The sequence below is a fragment of the Myotis daubentonii genome, chromosome 7, assembly GCF_963259705.1.
Source record: "Myotis daubentonii chromosome 7, mMyoDau2.1, whole genome shotgun sequence".
NCBI lineage: Eukaryota > Metazoa > Chordata > Mammalia > Chiroptera > Vespertilionidae > Myotis > Myotis daubentonii.
Genome location: NC_081846.1, coordinates 10421692 through 10445647, shown reverse-complemented (window position 1 = coordinate 10445647; position 23956 = coordinate 10421692). Strand labels below are relative to the sequence as shown.

At 40.4% G+C, this 23956-nt stretch overlaps 1 protein-coding gene across 1 annotated transcript in view; it reads left to right on the top strand.

Moving 5' to 3' along the window:
* The window catches only part of SUMO1 (small ubiquitin like modifier 1), a 28358-nt gene extending 5447 nt beyond the window's left edge, over positions 1-22911 (top strand). Inside the window, exons 2-5 of the mRNA XM_059702815.1 lie at positions 10933-11007; positions 14062-14139; positions 19074-19145; positions 22071-22911. Coding sequence (XP_059558798.1) covers positions 10933-11007; positions 14062-14139; positions 19074-19145; positions 22071-22139 — 294 coding nt within the window. The 3' untranslated portion in view covers positions 22140-22911. The remainder of the gene's footprint in view (positions 1-10932; positions 11008-14061; positions 14140-19073; positions 19146-22070) is intronic.
* The last annotated feature ends 1045 nt before the right edge of the window (positions 22912-23956 follow it).

The window sequence follows — 23956 nt, the reverse complement described above, 5'->3', positions numbered from 1 at the left end:
AGGCCTGCTCCCCGGGGGATTGGGCCTAAGATGGCAATCAGACATCCCTCTGGCAGCCCTGCAGCCCTCAGGGGATGTCCACTTGCCAGCGGGGAGCAGGCCTAAACTGCAGTAGGACATCCTTAGCATTGCTGAGGAGGCAGGAGAGGCTCTCACCACCACCGCTGTACTGGCAGCCATCAGCCTAGCTTGTGGCTGAGCAGAGCTCCCCATGTGAGAGCGCCCTGACCACCAGAGGGTAGCTCCTGCATTGAGTGTCTGCCCCCTGGTGGTCAGTGTGTGTCATAGTGACCAGTCTTTCCTAGTCCTTCTGCTGTTAGGGTCAGTTTGCATATTACCGTTTTACTATATAGGATAGAGGCCTGGTGCACGGGTGGGGGCCGGCTGGTGTGCCCTGAAGGGTGTCCAGGATCAGGGTGAGGGGCCCCACTGGAGTGCCTGGCCAGCCTGGATGAGGGGCTGATGGCTGTTTGCAGCTGGTCGCACCTCCTTCAGGGTGGGGGTCCCCACTGGGGTGCCTGGCCAGTCTGGGTGAGGGGCTGAGGGCCATTTTCAGGCTGGCAGGCGACTGAAGCTCCCAACCTCTCCTTTTTTTCTTTCTTTTTTTATTCTGGGATTTATTTACCTTCTTACAGCTGTCACTGGAGCTGAGAGCTGGCTCCAGCTTTGAGGCCTCGGCTGCTGAAAGCAGGTATCTGGGGTTTGTTTAGCTTCTATAATTGCAACATTGTTTCTTAGAGTGCAGCTCAGAGCCCAGCAGCGGCAGGCGGGGAACCTTGGCTTCCTCCATCACTGGAGCAAGCAAGCCTCCTGTTCGCTTCAGCTGCCTGGCTGCCGGCCGCCATCTTGGTTGGCAGTTAATTTGCATATTGCCCTGATTAGCCAAATGGGTAGCGTGTCGGAGGTACTGTTAATTACCCTATTTGTCTATTATTAGATAGGATGTTTTTGCTTCATGATCTTTAATTCTGTTAACAGTAGTTATCTGGTAACTTTATCTCCAAGATCAAATCATTTGCTTTTTCCAGAACATTGGGCTTATTATGGATAATTTTCTCTAAGACTGGTATAGTATCTCATTTTGGAATTTACAGAAATTGTGATTTTTTTTCGGGGGTGTAGATAATTCTCTAATATTCTACTTCTTTAAAAAAGTCATGTGGGCCCTGGTGGGATAGCTCAATTGGTTGGCACGTCATCCCCATATACCACGGTTGTGGGTTTGATCCCTGGTTAGGGCACATACAAGTATCAACCATTGAAAGCATAAATAAGTGGAACATAAATTGATGTTTCTCTCCCTCCCTCCCTCCCTTTCTTCCCTCTCTTTATTAAAACACACACACACACACACACACACACACACACACACACACACACACAAAAAAAACCCAACAAAAAACCAGTGTCCTAACTACATACTGGTACACAGATTAGTCTTGACTGTTTTAATAAATTATAACATTACTAGAGGGCCAATGCATGAAGATTCATTCAAGAATGGGCATTCCTTCCCCTGGCTGCCAGCACGGCCTTTGCTTGCCCGGAGCCGCCTTTCCGCCTTCCCGCCTTCCCATGCTGCCCAGAGGCTCAGAGTGGCTGGGGCGGTGCGGAGCGCCTGCGTCGTTGCCATGGTGACAACCCAAGTGTCCCACTCCACTCCCTCTGCTCAGTGCCTGTGTATGCAAATTAACCCACCATCTTTGTTGGGTTAATTTGCGTACTCCTGATTGGCTACTCAGTGGGTGTTGTGAAGGTACAGCCAATTTGCATCTTTCTCTTTTATTAGTGTAGATGTAAGTGGAATCATACAGTATGCACTTCTGTGTCTGGTTTCTTTTGCTCAGGATTGTTTGGAGATTTGTATGTTGTTAAACTCACTATTACATTGCATTCTATTGTGACTGTACCATGATTTACTTAACATTCTAATTTTGATGCACATTTGAGGTAGTTTTCTAGGACCTGTATATATTTTTTAAAGGTTTTCTTAATCCTCACGGGAGCACATTTTTATTGATTTTCTTGTTGTTGTTGTTAGAGAAAGGGGAAGGGGCAGAGAGAGAGAGAGAGGGAGAGAGAAACATGGATGTGAGAAAAATATCAATCTCTTGCCTCACACCCACACCCCCATTGGGGCCAGGGATCGAACCTGGTACCTAGGTATGTGCCTTGACTGGGAATTGAACCTTTCCATGTACAAGACTACGCTCCTACCAACTGGGCCACTCCGGCCAGGGCTTTAGGACCTATTTTTAACATAAGCCAAATGGTATTTATTTACAGCACCTTCTCTGTCAGTTCAAAAGCAGTTTGAATAACAGAAAGTCTGATGTATTAGGTTAAACAAATATGCAGCTTATTTTCCTCATGGAAAATAAAGTCTAGACTTAAGTAGTTCAGGACTGGTAAGGCAGTTCCACAATACCTTCATACTCCTTTCTTCTTTATCCTTAACAGATGTTCACTCTCATGTTTATCTCCTTGCAGTAGCAAAAAAAGTTATTTTGTATCTTTGTTCCAGGCAAGAGAAAGGGATGGATGGAGAAAGGGAAGGAGTAAAAGGAAAAAATATGTCATCTTATATCTCATTGGCCAGCACTGCATCAGAGAAGCTGAGAAATATGTTTGTTTTGTTTTTTTGTTAATCTTCACCCAGAGATATTTTTCCATAGATTTTTTAGAAAGAGTGGAAGGGAGGGAGGGGGAGAGAGACAGAGAGAGAAACATCGATCTGAGAGCGGCACATCGATCTGAGAGCGGCACATCGATTGGTTGCTTCTCAAAGGCGACCTGACCAGGGCCAGGGATCGAGCCTGCAACTGAGGTAAGTGCTCTTGACCGGAATCAAATCTGCCACCCTTCAGTTCGACTTTGTCCACTGAACCAAACTGGCTAGGGTGAGAAGTATGTTTTTTAGCTGGCCAGATTTAGGCTTCCCTTTGTAAGAAAGAAGGAGAAATGGATATCAGATAGGTGATTAGCAAAGTCTGCCACACCTCTAAATCTGTTTGCTAGTACTTTTGGATACACTGAAACAAACTTGTTCCAGGTTTTGCATAGATCCATAGTCTAGGCTCCAAGAGGTTGTTTTACAAAACCAGTTCAGCGATAATTTTTAGTTCCTGAGAAGTTGGCTGTGCATATCTAGCATTTAACCACAGTTCTAGGATTGCATGTAAATTTCCAGAAGATCCAGTATCTTGACAACTTTACTAAACATTGAGGCTATGGAGCTAAATCTGGTCAGTTTCATTGTAAATCTCTAGTAGTGTCTCATCAAGTGTGAAAATATGGAGCATAAAAATGAAAGTATATATGTATTTTTGTGTTTTTAGAATTGTGATATATCCACTGAAGTATGAGATAAATGACTTTTTCTTTTAACATAACCAGGATACTATTGTCACACCTTGAGAAATGAACAGATCTGTCCTGGCTGGTGTGGCTCAGTTGGTTGAGTGTCATCCCATGCAATAAAAGGTCGCTAGTTCGATTCCTGGTCAGGGCACATACCCAGGTTGTGGGTTAGATCCTAGGTTGTGTGTGTACTGGAGGCAACTGATTGGTTTCTCTCTCTCTCTCTCTCTCTCTCTCTCTCTCTCTCTCTCTCTTCCCTTTCTCTAGATTCAATGAAAACATATTTTTACAAAGGACTTAAAAAAACAAACATATGTTAATGCCATCAAATAAGAGTAAATGTATTCTAGGTTTTTGGGTTTTCCCCCAAACCACCCCTGTTTCAGAAGAATGAACAATCCTTGTACAATTGGAAGGGTCAGTGACAGATTGGGGGTAGTTAAATTTGATGCTCTCTCTCTCCAGTTGATTGAATTGTCAACATTCTAATTGCCAGAATGCTTTTAAGCAGAGTTCTTGTTCTTTTGACTTTGAAATTGCACAATAAAATCCTTCTCATGAATTTTGAACATTTGTAAGTGAAGATTGCTGTGTCTTCCATCCTCTCCAGTCTAGTTTTCTTTTCAGATCCTTAGATGTCTTCTATTTCCAAGCTGTTCCATCTATGTATTTTTTAAAATTAAATATTTTTTTATTGATTTTAGAGAGGAAGGGAGAGAGATAGAAATAGAAACATTAATGATGAGCGAGAATCAATAATTGGCTGCCTTCTGCACCACCCATACTGGGGATTGAGCCCGCAAGCCAGGTACATTCCTGGACTGGGAATCGAACCATGACCTCCTGATTCATAGGTTGATGCTCAACCACTGAGCCACGCCAGTCAGGCTCCATCTATGTCTTGGAAAGAAGAGTTGATAGTGGGTAGTGTCTGATAAATTCCTTCATCATTCCAGTTACCATGATTCATTCTGTGGATGGCACATATCTGAAAATGTGGAGGTTTCCAGTTCTTCTCTTTGATCTTGCATATACATTTATTTACTTTTCCTTCCATTACCAGTTTCTTCTGCTCTGGGGCTGTGTATTTTTTACAGCCAAACCGACCAGAGCTCTCCGGGATTCTCTTTTCTCTGATGACCTAGTGCCCCAGACCCAGTGCTGAATGCTTTCACTGTTTTGTAACTAGTGTGCCATACCATTCTGCACTGGCTGCTTTCTTACAGGGGGGAGAGGGAAAGGCATCATACAAAAGACACTGAGATTACTGGAGACAGACTTGGTGTTTTTGTCCAAGATCGCCTCATTTTCCAGACTAGTCCATCAAAGGAAAAAAAGCACATGAGAAGTTGGAATACAGCATTAGGCAAGCATGGGGCTATTAAGCAAGGGGCACGGGCACATTGTTACAGTGCTTCAGAGTTGGGAAGAGATCACCAAAGTGGAGTGACTGGGGAAATTGGCAGCACACTTTTGGAAATTTCAAATCATAGCATTTACATATTCTTACGAAATTGAAGTGAATTTTCTCTTACCCAATGGTGAATATAAAAAACTGAAAGAATTTTTGTTTGGACTGACTAGTGTGTACAGTAGAAGTATGAAGCATTAGTAAGATTGGTACAGAAAATAGTAATCAGCTTAATTCAACAACATTAAAGAATTGCCTAGCGTTTGCCTGACACTATCCTATATAATAAAAGCCTAATATGCAAATCGACTTAACGGCTGAACAACTGGTTGCTGTGATGTGCACTGACCACCAGGGGGCAGACACTCAATGCAGGAGCTGCCCCCAGCCTGCAAACCCCAGGCCAGTCAAGGCGGGTGCCAGTGGGGGCCCCCCCGATTGCCCAGCCAGTTGCCCCACAGATTGGCCCTGATTGCCAGCCAGGCCTAGGGACCCTACCCATGCAGGAATTTTGTGCACCAGGCCTCTAGTAGAGATTATAAAGATGAAAAAACTTGGATTCTCTCCTTGTAGACTTGTAAGGAAGATAGGACATTCAAAATGGTCACAGAAAACATTAATTTATTTAACAAAACACATTGAATACCTTCAAAGTTCTAGGCACTGTATTTGACTAGAAATATCAAGAAGAGTAAGGCATACCAATAGAATCTGCTGGGAGATACAGACATTTAAATATGTGGTTATAAAGGATAAAAGTAAGTAGTGTGAGAACATTTAGGCAAGTGAGCAGGGGCATAATTTTGAAGAAGTGATGCCTGAGTGGTCTTTAAAGGGGAATAGCATAGGAAAGAGCATTCCAAGCAGAGGGAATTAGTATGTACAGAGATAGTAGAGATAAGGTAGAGTGTGCCATGTTCAAGAAATTGTAGATAGTTCAGTATGGCTAGAGCAAAGGATAGTATTAGCCAGAGAGAGAGGAGAATAAGGCTGTATTGCTAGACAGACCATCACTGGAGGGACCAACGTGTGTCAGCTAAGGAGTTTGAATTTAACCCTGAGATTTCTGGGCAGATTGGATTACATTTTAGAGTGATGGCTTTGGTGGTAGTTTGGAGAATTCATTGGAGGGAGCAAGACCGTATGCCTGTTGCAGTAATGTTAATGGGCAACAATGAGTGCCTGAAGTAAGGCAATGGCTTGGAGAGAATGGGATAGACTTGAGAGCCAGTAAGAATTGTCAGAATGATGAATAAGTGTGAGATTTAAGAGAGAACCTCCAAGTTTCTGTTGTGTGCAATTGAATGTATGGTGGTAATTTATTGCAATTGTGAATCCAGAGGGAGTTGTAGAATTTTCCTTTGATTTTGGTTTTCAGGAGCTGGAGTTAAAAGTAACAGCAGTGATGTAACCATGGGACATCCAAAGTGGAGCTAGTCAAGCACTTTTATAAATGAGTGAAACTCAGAAAATTGTCAGGTTGGAGAGAATGATAACAGTTATTAGTACAGGCACATGTTAGAGATATTGCCAGTTTTGTCCCACACAACTGAAGTAAAATAACTTGTAATCTTTTTGCTGGTGGAAGGTTTTACCTTCATTTTATAAAAAAGAACATCTAGAAAGTGCCATAGGACGAGGTATGCCTGTGTCTTAGAGGTAGTTGGAATCGTGGGCCATCCAGGGAGACCAAAAAAAGCATGGAATTGAAGACATGGAATCCGGAGGAGCGCCAGCATTTGAGGAAATGGCCAAGAGGAGGAGAAAATGGAGTCTTGGAGGCCAAAGGTGGAGAATTCTCAGGAAGGAAGTCATCAAGGAAGACATGTTTGTTATGTTAGGGAGTTAAAGATGCGATTTGAAATTATCCATTGTATTTAGCAATAAGGAGTTGAACTAGTAATGTTGGTGAGAGCAATGTCAAGTGGAATGGTGAGGGATAAGCCAGATTACAGTGGGTTGAGAAAGAAAGTAGAGAAAGCAAGTACTGAATACTCTATTTTTTTAACATTTTTCTTTACTGTTGAAAATGTTACAGATGTCCCTCCTTTACCCCCATTGAGCCCCTCCATCCAGCTCCCATATCCTCTCCAGGCCTTCCCCATATGTCTGTCCATGAGCTCTACATATATGTATATAGGGTCATTGGTTAATCTCTTCCCCCAGCCCCCAATGGATCTTCATTGTCTCTGGATCTTTTTTGTTCATCAGTTTATTTTACTCATTAGATTCTACATATAAGTGAGATAATGTGATACTTGTCTTTCTCTGACTGACTTATTTCACTTAGCACAATACGCTTCAGCCCCTTCATGCTGTCTCAGAAGGTAAGAGAACCTTCTTTTTTTTTTTTTTTTTTTTTTTTACAGAGAGGAAGGGAGAGGGATAGAGAGTTAGAAACATCGATGAGAGAGAAACATTGATCAGCTGCCTCCTGCATATCTCCCACTGGGGATATGCCCACAACCCAGGTACATGCCCTTGACCGGAATCGAACCTGGGACCTTTCAGTCCGCAGGCTGACGCTCTATCCACTGAGACAAACCAGTTTCGGCCAGAGTGTTTTTTAAATACTGGACTTCAGGTGATGAGGGGTGCATTTCCCTGAGATGATTTCAAGAGAGGCTGAGGGAAGATATATATATTCCTGGTAAAGGAAACAGAAACCTCAAAGGGTGGAAGGTGGAGAAATGCTGAGGGGCGTTTTTGGGGAACAGTAAATAAAGAGTCTAATGTAACCGACTCCTTGGGTTTGTAAAGAAAGTGGTAAGAGAAAAAAGTGAGAGTTGAGCTTGGCAGTGGAGGAACTCAATGCGGGGCTGTGGGGTTTAATTCTATACCTTAAAGTACTGGAAGCTACTAATACTTTTTGATCGGGGTAGTTACACAATAAGAGCAGCTGTGCTGTAGAAAGAGTTCTGAAGCCTGTGGACGATGGCGGGGAAAGAACTCTTGTCCTGAGCAGCCTCTGTAGCTACCCTATCTAGGAAATACTGGAGCAAAATGCTCCCTATTGTGCTGACTGACTTCTGCTGGGGCTGGGGCTGGGGCTGGATTCTTCTTTGTGCTCACTTACACAAAGCTTCTTTACTAACACTCCTCCCAGTAGTAAAAGAGAACTTGGGGCTTTGTTGCTCTTCACTGCATGGAATAATCTGTCCTTGCCCTCTGTAGATACTTAAAGGAAAAAGCAGCTGTTTTCTAGTAATACAGATTCATAGAAATGTGGTAGTGAGACTATATTTAAGACAGTCTTCTAGTTTTCAGGTGAAATACTGTCTCACTAAACAAGGTTAATTTTGCCTGCTGCTGTAATATGCAGTAGTCAGCAAATGTTGAAAGTTCTGCAGAATGCAAAGAGGCAAGGAAGGATTCACACTAATGAAGTCAATTCTGTTATCTAAGCATTTCCCTAGACACTAACCTGTATGTTCATGTTAAAAGCTACTTCTAGTTTAATAAGTTCAGTTAAATTTTGAATGTTAAAGAAAATTTACGGAGAAACCAAGATGGCGGCATAGGTAAACACTGGAGATTGCTGCCTCGCACAACCACTTCAAAAATACAACTAAAAGACGGAACGAACATCATCCAGAACCACAGGAAGGCTGGCTGAGTGGAAATTCTATAACTAGAAGGAAAGAGAAAAGCATACTGAGACTCAGAGGATGGTGCAGTGCAGAAGTAAAATACAAAGGTGCGGAGGTGCATGCGGAGAGGGCTGGCAGCTGAGGACATGATTGTCTTTTTCAATCGGGAGGGAGTCTCAGGCTCTTAGCTCCAGTTCCGGGCGAGTCTCTGGGGACCCAGACTCATACGGGAGAAACGGGACTGTCTGGCATTGGTTGGAACTTGAGGGCAGCTTTCTCTCGGAGGCACTTGCAGCGATTGCCAGGACCTCTGAAGGCAGAACTGAGAGCAGCCATACTGCTCGCTCCACCCGCCCTGTTGATCCCCTGGGACCCCACCCCGCCCAGGCTGGGCACAGAGGCTTTTGCATATGAAAGGCCCGGCCCTTTGTAATCTGAAAATTACTTAACAAACTGCAGCTGCCCCAAGGCCCCAAGGCAACATGCATTGTTTTACAGCTGGCTTCTGCTGGGTAGCCTCAGGCAGAGGCTAGATTAGCACCTCCTTAGATCCAAGAGCCAGTGTACCCAGTGGTCAGAGTGGGACCATCCAATTACAACTCCTCAGATCCATAAGGGACACACTCAGGGGGCAGACTCAGTGAGCACCAAAGCCCCACTGAAGCAAGTCTTGCCCCAGAAGGGTGTCTTCAGCACAGAAGTTCTCCCACTGTAGACACAGCTGATTCTCACAGCCAATTGGCCTGGAGGTCAAATCCTCCCAGTGTTACCTACAACAATCAAGGCTTAACTACAAGAAGACTGTGCACAAAGCCCACAGGGGGTGCACCAAGAGTGTCTACCTCAGGTAATTGGGGAGGCTGGGCCACTGGGCCCCATAGGACACTTAGCACAGAGCCACTCTATCGACACAGCGAAGCATAAAAAATGCGGAGACAAAGAAACAGGACACAAATGACAGAAATGGAGGAAAGCAAACTACTGGATATAGAGTTCAAAACCACACTTTTAAGGTTTTTCAAGAATTTTCTAGAAACCGCCGATAAACTTAATGAGACCCTCAAGAAATCTAGTGAGACCCTCGATGTTGTGATAAAGGACCAACTAGAAATTAAGCATACACTGACTGAAATAAAGAATATTATACAGACTCCTAACAGCAGACCAGAGGATCGCAAGAATCAAGTCAAAGATTTGAAATACGAAGAAGCAAAAAACACCCAACCGGAAAAGCAAAATGAAAAGGAATCCAAAAATATGAAGATAGTGTAAGGAGCCTCAGGGACAGCATCAAGTGCACCAACATCTGAGTTATAGGGGTGCCAGAAGAAGAGAGAGAGCAAGATATTAAAAACCTCTTTGAAGAAATAATGACAGAAAACTTCCCCTACCTGGTGAAAGAAATAGACTTACAAGTCCAGGAAGTTCAGAGAACCCCAAACAAAAGGAATCCAAAGAGGACCACACCAAGACACATCATAATTAAAATGCCAAGAGCAAAAGACAAAGAGAGAATCCTAAAAGCAGCAAGAGAAAGAGGGTCAGTTACCTACAAGGGAGTACCCATATGACTGTCAGCTGATTTCTCAACAGAAATTTTGCAAGCCAGAAGGGAGTGGCAAGAAATATTCAAAGTGATGAATAGCAAGAACCTACAACCAAGATTACTTTATCCAGCAAAGCTATCATTCAGAATTGAAGGTCAGATAAAGAGCTTCACAGATAAGAAAAAGCTAAAGGAGTTCATCACCACCAAACCAGTATTATATGAAATGCTGAAAGGTATCCTTTAAGAAGTGGAAGAAGAAGAAAAAGGTAAAGATACAAATTATGAACACCAAATACACATCTTATCAACAAGTGAATCTAAAATCAAGTGAATAAATAATCTGATGAACAGAATGAACTGGTGATTATAATAGAATCAGGGACATAGAAAGGGAATGGACTGACTATTCTTGCGGGGGGTAGGGGGGGAAACGGGTGTGGGGGGTGTGGGAAGAGATTGGATAATAATCGTGCACCTATGGATGAGGACAGTGGGTGGGGAGTGAGGGCGGAGGAGGGTGGGGTAGGAACTGAGTGGAGGGGAGTTATGGGGGGGAAAAAGCGGAACCAGTGTAATAAACTGAACAATAAAGATTTAATTAAAAAAAAGAAAAGAAAACTTACTAGTTTTAAGTTATTACTAGCCTGAGATACAAAGGTGATGGCCTTGTGATTTTACTTGTAAAATACAGTATCATTGGTTATATTCTTATCAAGTGTGGATTAGCAGTTTGAAATTGTTACGAATAATGGAGTATATATTTAAATAAGTGGATAATTTGGTGGCCAAGTGAAAATTTCCAAGCTACTGCAGGATATGATAACAGACCTCTTTCTTGATTTCTAGTAAACTTGTGTTTGGGCCTTAGGATATTTTTGCTTAATTGACTAGCCAAGAAAATACATGTTGTTTGTATTCTCAAGTGCTTATTTTGTACCCTGAGCTAAAGTAATGGGTACTCATAAGTAAGTAATGAAAGTAGCATGTAGGAACTTTTATCTTTAAAAGTACTTTTCTTTCAGGAGGCAAAACCTTCAACTGAGGACTTGGGGGATAAGAAGGAAGGAGAATACATTAAACTCAAAGTCATTGGACAGGTGAGTTTCGTTATTTTTCTTTATTGACTCTCCTTGAATATGTGAATAATTTCTGACACAGGAAAAATTCTGACTTGGAAGACCTTGGTTCTTGTCGTCTTCTTTTTTAAAAACTTTTATATTGATTTCAGAGAGGAAAGGGGGCGGGGGGGGGGAGAGAGGGATCAATGATGAGAGAATCATTGGTCAGCTGCCTCTTGCACGCTCTCCCTCCTGGTGATCGAGCCTGCAACCTGGGCTTATGCCCTGATTAGAATCGAGCCATGACCTTCTGGTTCATAGGTTGACTCTGAACCACTGGGACATGTGGGCCAGGCTTTTTTTTTTTTTTTTTTTATTGCTTAAAGTATTACAAAGGGTATTACATATGTGTCCTTTTAACCCCCCCGGCCTTGACAGTCCCCTAGCCTCCCCTATCCCCCAGTGTCTTATGTCCATTGGTTATGCTTATATGCATGCATACAAGTCCTTTGGTTGATCTCTTACCCCCCTCCTTCCTGCCCCCCAACCCTCCCCGGCCTTCCCGCTGCAGTTTGACAATCTGTTTGAGGCAGCTCTGCCTCTGTATCTATTATTATTTATTTATTTATTTATTTATTTTGGTATCTATTATTTTTTTTTTTTCAGTTTAGTAAGATTTATTTATTTATTTATTTATTTTTATTTTTTTTATTTATTTATTTTTTTATTGCTTAAAGTATTACAAAGGGTATTACATATGTATCCATTTTATCCCCCCGCCCTAGACAGTCCCCTAGCCTCCCCTATCACCCAGTGTCTTATGTCCATTGGTTATGCTTATATGCATGCATACAAGTCCTTTAGTTGATCTCTTACCCCCCTACCTCCTGCCCCCCAACCCTCCCCGGCCTTCCCGCTGCAGCTCGACAATCTGTTTGAGGCAGCTCTGCCTCTGTATCTATTATTGTTCAAAAGTTTATAATGGTCTCTATTGTCCACGAATGAGTGAGATCATGTGGTATTTTTCCTTCATTGACTGGCTTATTTCACTTAGCATAATGCTCTCCAGCTCCATCCATGCTGTTGCAAATGGTAAGAGTTCCTTCCTTTTTACAGCAGCATAGTATTCCATCGTGTAGATGTACCACAGTTTTCTAATCCATTCATCTACTGATGGGCACTTAGGCTGTTTCCAGATCTTAGCTATGGTGAATTGTGCTGCTATGAACATAGGGGTGCATATATCCTTTCTGATTGGTGTTTCTGGTTTCTTGAGATATATTCCTAGAAGTGGGACCACAGGGTCAAATGGGAGTTCCATTTTCAGTTTTTTAAGGAAACTCCATACTGTCTTCCATAGTGGCTGCACCAGTCTGCATTCCCACCAGCAGTGCACGAGTGTTCCTTTTTCTCCACATCCTCTCCAGCACTTGTCGTTTGTTGATTTGTTGATGATAGCCAGTCTGACAGGTGTGAGATGGTACCTCATTGTTGTTTTGATTTGCATCTCTCGGATGATTAGTGACTTTGAGCATGTTTTCATATGTCTCTTGGCTTTCTGAATGTCCTCTTTTGAAAGGTGTCTATTTAGGTCCTTTGCCCATTTTTTGATTGGATTGTTTATCTTCCTTTTGTTAAGTTGTATGAGTTCCCTATAAATTTTGGAGATTAGGCCCTTATCAGATATGACATTGGCAAATATGTTTTCCCACACAGTGGGTTTTCTCGTTTTGTTGATGGTTTCTTTTGCTGTGCAGAAGCTTTTTATTTTGATGTAGTCCCATTTGTTCATTTTCTCTTTAGTTTCAAGTGCCCTAGGAGCTGTATCAGTGAAGAAATTGCTTCGGCATATGTCTGAGATTTTGTTGCCTTTGGATTCTTCTAGAATTTTTATGGTTTCCTGTCGTACATTTAAGTCCTTTATCCATTTTGAGTTTATTTTTGTGTATGGTGTAAGTTGGTGGTCTAGTTTCATTTTCTTGCATATATCTGTCCAATTTTCCCAACACCATTTATTGAAGAGACTATCTTGGCTCCATTGTATGTTCTTGCCTCCTTTGTCAAATATTAATTGAGCATATTGGTTCGGGCCGATTTCTGGGCTCTCTATTCTATTCCATTGATCTATATGCCTGTTCTTGTGCCAGGCTTCTTTTTTTTAAAAAAAAAAAATATATATATATTTTTATTGATTTCAGAGAGGAAGGAAGAAGGAACTGTGACCTCCTGGTTCGTAGATAAACATTCAACCACTGAGCCACATGGGCCAGGTGGTAAAGATGTTTTGTTTATTTTACATTTCTCTGATTATCAGTGAGCTGTAATTTTTGGTCTGTTTATATTCTATTGATTACATGTTCATATTCTCTTTTACTGTGATTTCTTATTCTGAAAAATTTTAAAGATATAATTCACGTACCATAAAATCCATTTTAGAGTGTATAGTTCAGTGACTTCAGTTGTCGGGGGAGGTACTTTTTGTTTTGAGTTGCTTTGAGGAGGGGTTTGTAATAATTCAGCTTTTATTTTACATATATAGGATGGACATGCAATTATGAAGGAATGTATTCTTTGATATACATGCTTTTACTTACACTGCTAACTTAAAAACTCAAGACAGATTGTCTTTATGTTTGTTATATTAAGTTTATTTGGAAATGGGTATAGAGTAATGATTAGTGTTTTATTTATTTATTTATTTATTTATTTATTTATTTATTAAATATATTTTATTGATTTTTTACAGAGAGGAAGGGAGAGAGAGAGTTAGAAACATCGATGAGAGAAAAACATCAATTAGCCGCCTCCTGCACATCTCCTACTGGGGATGTGCCCACAACCCAGGTACATGCCCCTGACCGGAATCGAACCCGGGACCCTTCAGTCCGCAGGCCGACGCTCTATCCACTGAGCCAAACCGGTTTCGGCATGATTAGAGTGTTTTAATAACACCTGTTATGAATAATAAAAAATACTTTGGTGGGAAAATACAGGTGACAAGGTTTGCTTCTATTTGTGTAATTAAATTATTTGTTTCAAGTAAAGCTAATAATTTACACAAAGAAGGGTAATTTTTTTCTTGTATCTCCTTAGGATAGCAGTGAGATTCACTTCAAAGTGAAAATGACAACACATCTCAAGAAACTCAAAGAATCATACTGTCAAAGACAGGTTTGTATGTTATTGTAGTAAATACAATGCTTTATATGTCATTCATTTATCTTTATGGCTTACCAGTGTATGTAATAAAGGCAAGTGCATTTTGGTGATCACTATGAAATTTCCTTGTTTGTAACCATGAATGTTTAGCCATATGTTAAATTTACTATTAATTATCTTTTTGTTTTGTTTTGTTTTTGTTATCCTCACCTGAGGATATATATATATTTTTTAAAAGTAGCAGTTATTCTTCCTTTGTGAGTTTTGTTTTTTAATATATTTTTATTGATTTCAGAGAGGAAGTGACCGGCTGCCTCCTGCAGACCCCCCACTGGGGAATCAAGCCTGCAACCCGAGCATGTGCCCTTGACTGAAATTGAACCCGGGGCCTTCCAGTCTGCAGTCCAATGCTCTATCCACTGAGCCAAACCAGCTAGGGCTTGAGGATATTTTTTCCATTGATTTTTAGAGAGAGTGGGAGGGAGGGAGAGGGACAGAGAGAGAAACATCTATGTGAGAGAGACACATCTATCAGTTGCCTCCCGCACACACCCTGGCTGGGGCTGGGGATTGAGTCTGCAGCTGAAGTATATGCCCTTGACCTAAGACCCTTCCATCCTTGGTCTGCTCTAACCACTGAACACCCGGCTAGGGCAATACTTTATTTTAAGTATTAATTTATACATAGTACTACCAATAACTGCTAATTGCATTCTAAGCTTTCAGTATTAAGGGATTTTCTCTTTTAAATAATCATATAGAAGTCTGTTTAATTTAGGAATACCAGATTCTCACAGATTCTGGCCTTTGTGAGTTAGATCAATAACAAATTCCTTTAACCTTTCTAGATTCAAATTCGTGCTCCATCACTGTTTGACTATGGGACCGAGAACAAGTTATGTGCCTTGTTTTCCCCTTAGAAAAATTGGACTATTACAGTGCCTACCCCATGAAGATGAAATAAGATGACCTACATAAAGCGCTTAACATGATGCCTAAAAATGTTCAGTAAATGTTACCCATTATCATTATTAACAAAATTCATTTAAAAAAATAAGTGTACTTGGAATTAATATATAGATGCTCTTTAAAATGGAGTTGTGTCCCAATAAACTCATCATTTGTTGAAAATATTGTAAGTCAAAAATGCATTTAATACACCTAATCTATTGAAAGTCATAGCTTATTATAGCCTATCTTAAACGTGGCAACACGGTACACTTAACCCTCATGTTCGCCTTGCTGACTGGGAGCTACAGCTTGTTGCTGCTGCCCAGCATCGTGAGAGTATTGGACTGCATATCACTAGCTTGGGAAAAGATCAAAATTCAAATTTTGAAGTACAGTTGACCCTTGAACAACACAGGGATTATTTTGTATGTTATCTGTATTATATACTGTATTCTTTTTTAAAAAAATATTTACGTAATCACCTTTATTTATTTATTTTGTGTGTGTTTGTTTTTGTTAATCCTCACCCGAGGATATTTTCCACTGATTTTTAGAGAGAATGGAAGAGAGAGAGAAAGACAGAGAGAAACATTGATGTGAGAGAAACACATTGATTGGTTGCTTCCTGCAGGAGCCCTGACCAGGGCCCAGGCTGGGGAGGAGCCTGCAACCAAGGTACATGCCCTGAACCTGGGACTCCTCGGTCCGCAGGCTGACGCTCTATCCACTGAGCCAAACTGGCCAGGGTTATACTGTATTCTTTTTTTTTTTTTTTTTTTAATATATTTTTATTGATTTTTTACAGAGAGGAAGGGAGAGAGACAGAGAGTTAGAAACATCGATGAGAGAGAAACATCGATCAGCTGCCTTCTGCACATCCCCCACTGGGGATGTGCCCGCAACCCAGGTACATGCCCTTGACCGGAATCGAACCCGGGACCCCTCAGTCCGCAGGCTGACGCTCTATCCACTGAGCCAAACCGGTTTCGGCTATACTGTATTCTTATAATAAAAGCAAGCTAGAGAAAAAAATCATGAAGAAAATCATGAGGAAATATATTTATAATACTGTACACATTTATTGAAAAAGATTCGTGTGTAATTGGACTCGAGAAGCTCAAACCCATTTGTTTAAGGTTGAACTGTACAGCTTCTACTGCACCCATATCATCACTGTTGGACCATCATAAAGTCAAAAAATCGTAAGTTGGGGACCATCTGTATAGAGGAGACACCAAGATATGTTTTAATAATTGAATTGTGTTACATGATATTATTAGCTCAGGTATTGTAGGTTTTCTGGAGGGTTTCTTTTTACAGTTTAAATCAGTAACTTAAGTAAAAATCACTTTTGCTAGAAGAAAAAGAGATCAATTAGGTGTTAGGATAAGTAAAACAGTTAACATTTCTCTCCTGTTTTTGATGTTAATTGTTAAACCCATTAAAATCTTATTAATTGGGGCTGAACTGGTTCACATTTGTAAAAATGGTGATGAAAGCTAAAATTGAGTGTTCACCAGGGAAAAGGAACTTGCATTAACTGTGCTGTGCTAGGTACTCAGAAATAAGAAACATTGTACTTAATTCTCACAGCAATTCTGAAGAAAATTATATAGTCTTTTTACCCCATCTATAGACCAGGGTGTTGATTATTGAGGAAAAACAGTACAAAGTAAAGAAGTAATTTACAAAGCTCAAGTTTATGGAAGGTGCTAGGTTTGGGGAGATAATTAAAATATAACAACAACTTAGAATCATTTTCAGCGTTTTTTTTTTTAATGCTTTTTTATTGATTTCAGAGAGGAAGAGAGAAAGGAAAGAGAGAGAAACATCAATGATGAAAGAGAATCATTGATTGTCTGCCTCCTGCATGCCTCACATTGGGGATCGAGCCCATAACCTGGGCATGTGCCCTGACCAGTAATCAAACTGTGACCTCCTGATATATAGGTTGATGCTCAACCACTGAGCCATGCTGGCCTAGTTAGCTCCATTTCGCATTTATTGATTGGTTTGTGTATAAACTTTAAAAAAAATTTTTTTTTATTGATTTCAGAGAGGAAGGAAGAGAGAGAGAGAGAGAGAAGAAACATCAATGATGAGAGAGAATCATTGATCAGCTGCCTCCTTCAGGCCCCCTACTGGGGACCGAGCCCGCAACCCAGGCATATGCCCTTGACCAGAATCGAACCCGGGACCCTTCAATCCACAGGCCAACACTCTGTCGACTGAGCCAAACTGACTAGGGCATATAGGAACTTTTTTGACCCCAGCACAATATAATGCTTCTTTTTCAAAAAGATCCTATAATTAAATTAAAATCAAAGCATATTCCGCCTTTGCCAGTTAAACTTATTTATTTAAAATATATTTTATTGGTTTTTTACAGAGAGGAAGGGAGAGGGATAGAGAGTTAGAAACATTGATGAGAGAGAGACATCGATCAGCCGCCTCCTGCACACCCCCACTGGGGATGTGCTCGCAACCCAGGCACATGCCCCTGACAGGAATTGAACCTGGGACCCTTCGGTCCGCAGGCCGACACTCTATCCACTGAGCCAAACCAGTCAGGACTAAACTTATTTTAAAAAATATATCCCTGGAAAGAATTTAAAATGAAATGAAGGGTAAGTGTGTGTGGTCTTATATACTTATGGTATAGTACATATTGAAAGATAGTTTTAATTTTTTGATGTTTTTGGGATGGTGTTTAAGCAGTCAACGAAAATCTTAATATATTAGGTATTGAGCAAGACTTTCATAATACTTGTGGACTAAATAATTCTTGATTTGTATTTAATAGTTATTTCTCTTTAAATTAGCATTTCTCTCCTTACAGCTATTTTGTTGAACAAATCATTAGAAAAATATATTTTAATATTTTTTGTGATATTTACAGTGCTCTGTATGCCATCACAGGTTTATTGTAGCTTATCTGGATAGCTACTGTGCTTTACCAAATTTCTATGATTTAATCTTTTAAAACCAGTTTTGCTTGTGGGCTGGAAGATAGTAAGGGTGCGCATCCAATTTTTGATTTTATCTTTCACTAGGGGCCTGGTGCACGAAATTCGTGCACGGTGTGTGTGTGTGTGTGTGTGTGTGTGTGTGTGTGTGTGTGTGTGTGTCCCCCTCCCCCTCAGCTCAGCCTGCGTCCTCTCGCAATCTGGAACCCCTTGGGTAGGGTCCCTAGGACTGGTCGGTGATCAGGGCCTCTTGGGGCTTTCCTTTCCCCGGAAGCCAGTAGCTGGCCCCGCCCCCGCCACTGCCACTGATTGCCATCTGTGTGGTGTTGCCCCCCCCCCCCCCCCACACACACATACACCAGTCACCTCCCTCTGCAGGCAACAGGTGTGGGGTGTGATCGCTTGGCTGGCCTGGGCCTCCTCCTGCGTGGCAATCGATTGCTGAGCCCCCCTATCAATCGCCCTGCAGAGGGTGGCCTGGGCCTCCCTCTGCGGGGCGATCATGGGGCGATGGCGGGGCCCCCCGACCAATCGCATTGCACCCGCCCTGGCTGGCCTGCCTGGTGCCAGTGCATGTCATAGCATAGCCGTTCTGAAGGTCTGGATGGTTGTTCTGCTCTTCGGTTGTTTGGTCAATTTGCATATACACTTTTATTATAGATACAGATAGATGTTAGCTTGCATATTTCAGAGGAAACTATAAAATAGTTGTCAAGAGCAGAGGCTTAGAATAGATTTAGCCTTAAATTTTGGGTAGCTATTGTACCCTGTCTATACCTTTGATTCCCTAGCTGTATAATGAAGATAAGGTGACAGACATTTATGATTATGTAGGTCAAATACTTGGAACAGGGAGGACCTAGCAAATAGCACTCAATAAATTGTGATTATGATAGGATTAGCTGTCTAGTTTTATGTTCTGTGTGTTCTGTTAAAGTTTTTATGTTTGCTTTTTGTGCATCAAAGTTCTTATTTCCTCTAAGATTTGTATGTATACATATTTATATATAAATATTTTTGCCTTTTTAGGGAGTTCCAATGAATTCACTCAGGTTTCTCTTTGAAGGTCAGAGAATTGCTGATAATCACACTCCAAAAGAAGTGAGTAAAATGTCTTCTTTGAGTTAAGAAAAATTTTAAATTCTGCATTGAATGATTTGGTTCACTGGTATTAAACTGCCCACTTCTTTTTTGTTGTTGTTATTAAACTGCCCACTTCTTGAATATTCTCTGATTTAAGTGGTGTATCATTTGTCAGAGAGAAAAAGAATCTTTTGAATTGAACTTCCCATACGTTGCCTTCCAAAGTGCCAATAAAAAGAAAGGTTGGACGTAAAATGAGGCTGTCAGAAGACACACACTGTCTTTTTGAAGATGGACAGATGGTCCTCAGATTTGGCAGATTTCTGATACACTTTCATGGTGATGGGGACCTTTATGGTTTGATTTTGACTTTTTTAAAAAAAGTTTTTTTTTATTACTGAATTTTAGAGGCAAAGCGGGAGAGGGAGAGAGAGAAACATCAGTGTGAGAGGGAAGCATCGATTGGCTGCCTCTTGCAACCCCCTACCGGGGATCCAGTCTGCATCCAGGCATGTACCCTGACTGGGAATGGAACTGGCAACCATTTGGTGCACTTGCCTGGCCAGGGCTCGATTGTGACTATTGACCCATTTCGAGAACTTGATACAGAAACAGTATATATTAATATATTTGGCTATGTCACCTCGATTTATGTTTTTAAGTGCTTCTGTGTCTTTGTTTTATCATATAACCTGGTTTGTTTTGTTTATATATTCCTTCAGTTTGGATTTGTCTGACATTTCCTCATTATTAGATTCAGTTTTGTATTTTTGGTATGCGTGGCACAGAGTGAAGCTGTGTACTGGAGAGTACATCACACCAGGACCATCACACCATGGTGACCATTGTCTTGTTGGGGGTAATACTAACTTTGGTAACTTAAGGTGGTAACTGCTAGATTTATTCATTGTAAAGTTACCATTTTTTCTTTTTAATTAGCAATTTGTGGGGAAATACTTTAAAACTGAAGATTCTTCTTGGGTTATTGGCCAGCGAGGGTCCCTTCCGGTTGGTGTCTGTGTTCTTTTTAACATGTCTCCATCTTTTTTAAAGTTTTTTTTTTTTTTAAACATATTTTTATTGAATTCAGAGAGGAAGGGAAAGGGAGAGAGAGAAATATCAATGATGAGAGAAAATCATTGATCGGCTGCCTCCTGCACACCTCCTACAGGGGATTGAGTCCGCAACACAGGTATGTGCCCTTGACCGGAATTGAACCCAGGACCTTTCAGTCCACAGGCCGACGCTCTATCTACTGAGCCACACCAGCTAGGGCTTTTTAAAAGTTTTTATTTTGAAATAATTTTCAACTTACAGAAAAGTTGCAAGAGTAGTACAAAAAATTTTTACATTCTTCCGCCTAGATTCACCTGTTTTAATAGCGTTCCACCTTTGCTTATTAATTCTTCCCTCTCCTCCCCTCCCTCCCATGTATAAGTATATATATATATCCCTTGAACCACTTGGGAGTAGGTTGCATGTGCCATGGCCATTTACTACTTAATATTTTATTTATTTATTTGTTTATATTTTACTCCTTAATATTTTAGTGTGTATTTCTTAAGAACAAGTATATTTTATGTAACCACAGTACTGTTAATCGAATTCAGGACACTAATACTATTAGAATACTTTAAGCTACAAACTAATTTTGTCATTTGTCCCAATTATGTCTTTTATAATAAGTTTTCTCCTGTCCAGTTCCATGTCAACATATTTTACTCAAGTGCCTTTTTAGTCATCTTTAATTTAGAACATTTCCTCAGCTATTCTTTGTCTTCCATTACATTTATAATTTTAAGGAATACAAATCAGTTGTTTTCCAGAAAGTCCTGGATTCGGTCTATGCATTTTTGAATATATTTTATTGATTTTTTACAGAGAGGAAGAGAGAGGGAGAGAGAATTAGAAACATCAATGAGAGAGAAACATCGATCAGCTGCCTCCTGCACACGCCCCACCAGGGTTGTTTCCGCAACCAAGGTACATGCCCTTGACCGGAATCGAACCTGGGATTCTTGAGTTCGTAGGCTGATGCTCTATCCACTGAGCCAAACCGGTTAGGGCGGGTTATGCATTTTTGGATGCAATACTACATAATTGATGATGTGTCTTTCCCAGGGTGTAGTATCTGGAGCACATGAAGCCCTTTATGGGTGGTGTTAATTTTGTAAAAAAAAAAAAAAAGTTTTTATTGATTTTAGAGAGAGAGGAAAGGAGAGTGATAGATAGAAACATTGATGAGAGAGAAACTTCAATTGGCTGCTTCCTGCACACCCCCTACTGGGGGTTGAGCTGCAACCTGGGCATGTGCCCTGACTGGGAATTGAACCGTGACCTCCTGGTTCATAGGTCAATACTCAACTACTGAGCCACACTGGCCCAGCAAACTATTATTATTTTTTAATCCTCACCAGAGGAGATGTTTAGAGAGAGAAAGGGAAAGAGAGAGAGAGAGAGAGAGAGAGAGAGAGAGAGAGAACATCAGTGTGAGAGAGAAACATCAATCGATTGCCTTTTGTACATGCCCTGACCTGGGATTGAACTTGCAGTCCTGGTATGTGTCCTGACCGGAAATAGAACCAGCAATTTTTTGGTGTATAGGATGATGCTCAACCAACTGAGCCTCTCTGGCAGGCTTATTTAAACTATTAAATACATGTTCCATTAGATTTTAAACTCCTTTAAGGTCCTGTTCAATAAACACTTAAGTTTTATATGGTGAATAAGCTGGGAAATGAAATTGATTAAGCAAAATAATAAATGACTTTATTGACACATCTCTGTGTCCTTAGATTAAAGGAACCAGGACTCTTAGTCTTAGAACAGTGTAACTTGGATCACCTCTGTATCCTTTTTTCTTTAAAACTGTGGCCACATAATTGCAGCCAATTAAAAAAACAGTGCTTTTATATTCTAAAATATTTTTCTTTTCTCTTACAGCTGGGAATGGAGGAAGAAGATGTGATTGAAGTTTATCAGGAACAAACAGGGGGTCATTCAACGGTTTAGATACTCTTTTTATTTTCTTTTCTTTTCCCTCAATCCTTTTTTATTTTTAAAAATAGTTCTTTTGTAATGTGGTGTTAAAATGGAATTGAAAACTGATGCCCCCATCTCTTTAAAACATCTGGTAATTTGAATTCTAGTGCCCATTATTCATTATTGTTTGTTTTCATTGTGCTGATTTTTGGTGATCAACGTCAGCCTCCTCATAGTGCCCTCTCCCTTTGAAATATGACGTGTGTGCACAGGGAGGCCACCTTTTTCAGGACTGTGCATTTTCAGGCTTGTGATAAATAAGGTCGACCAATGCAAGTGTTCATAATGACTTCTAATTGGCCCTGAAGTTCTAGCGTGTGATTGCTTCACTCCTGGACTATGACTTTCAGTGGGAGGTGGAAGTTTTTCAGAGAACTGAACTGTGGAAAAATGACCTTTTCTCAGCTTGAAGCTACTTTTAAAATCTGAAGGTCTGGACCAAAAGAAAGAGGAATATCATGTTGGAGTCAAGATGACAGATGAGGTGAGAGTAAAGACTAACTCCAAAGATGGCTTCACTGAAGAGAAAGCATTTTAAGAGTAAAGGAAAATCTTGTCAGAAGATCCCAGAAAAGTTTTAATTTTCATTAGCAGTTAATAAAGTTATTCATGCAGAAGTGTGTGCAACAGAACACTGCTCTTTTTGATTTTATTTGTACTTTTTGGCCTGGGATTTGGGTTTTAAATGGACATTGTCTGTACCAGCTTCATTAAAATAAACAAAATGTTTGTAAAAATCTTATTAATGTTCCATTTTATTTTTATTGTATAGAAAGAAAAAAAATGGCCGAAAGAAGATTTTCTTGCATAATACTGGAAATTATTGTTTGTATATGGAACAAATAAATTTTTCTTCAGTACTGCACAGTGATGATTGTGACTTTGAAGCACTGAAAGTTACTGAAGTGCCTTCTGAATTAGGGATTTAATTAAGGCCACAATACCTTCTTAAATGCTCAGTGTTCTGTGTGTGTTTTTAAAACTTGATATTTCTGTATGGTGCATATATATGAATGAGACTTACCCAGTCATGTTGAATAAATGGGCACGTCAAAAATTCTTAATTGATTTATATCGATAATTTCAGTTTTTCCTCTAACCAAATGTTCTCTGCTTAAGGTTTGGTATATTTTGTTTATTTTCCTTTCATTTCTTTATATCTTATATATTTAAACTTAAAATACCAAATTAGTTTCTATTAGAGGGCTTAACCTTTTAGGTTTTATTTATTTTTATTGATTTTTTTAGAGAGAGGGGAGACATCGATTTGCTGCCTCCTGCACGCCCCTTACTGGGGATCAGTCCTGTGCCCTGACCAGGAATTGAGCCATGACCTCTTAGTTCCTGGGTCAATGCTCAACCACTGAGCACACCAGCTGGCTAACCTCCTAACTGTTTAATAAATCACAGAATTTAGTATATCTGTGCAAACACGTAATCCAGTTTCATGTTATCCCAAATAGAATGCCATCTGAACATTTGAGAAGAGCAAATAAAACCTATCTCTAATGCATTTTATAAATTGTTATAAATTCCCTAACCAGGTCACCTGTTGAAAAATAATTGGCTTGCCTTATAAACCTGTATTTAGCCCTACCTGAAAAATGATTTGTATTATACATGTATAGTCTAGGTAAATTAGAGCTTTTAGACCGTCACCTGGCATTTATTACATTACTGTATATTCAACAGTGATTAGAAATTAGACCCATTTGTAGAAAATATTCACTGAGTTGCATATTTGTATCAGGCTCGAGTAACAAAACCTGATAGGCTATTTGAGCTAT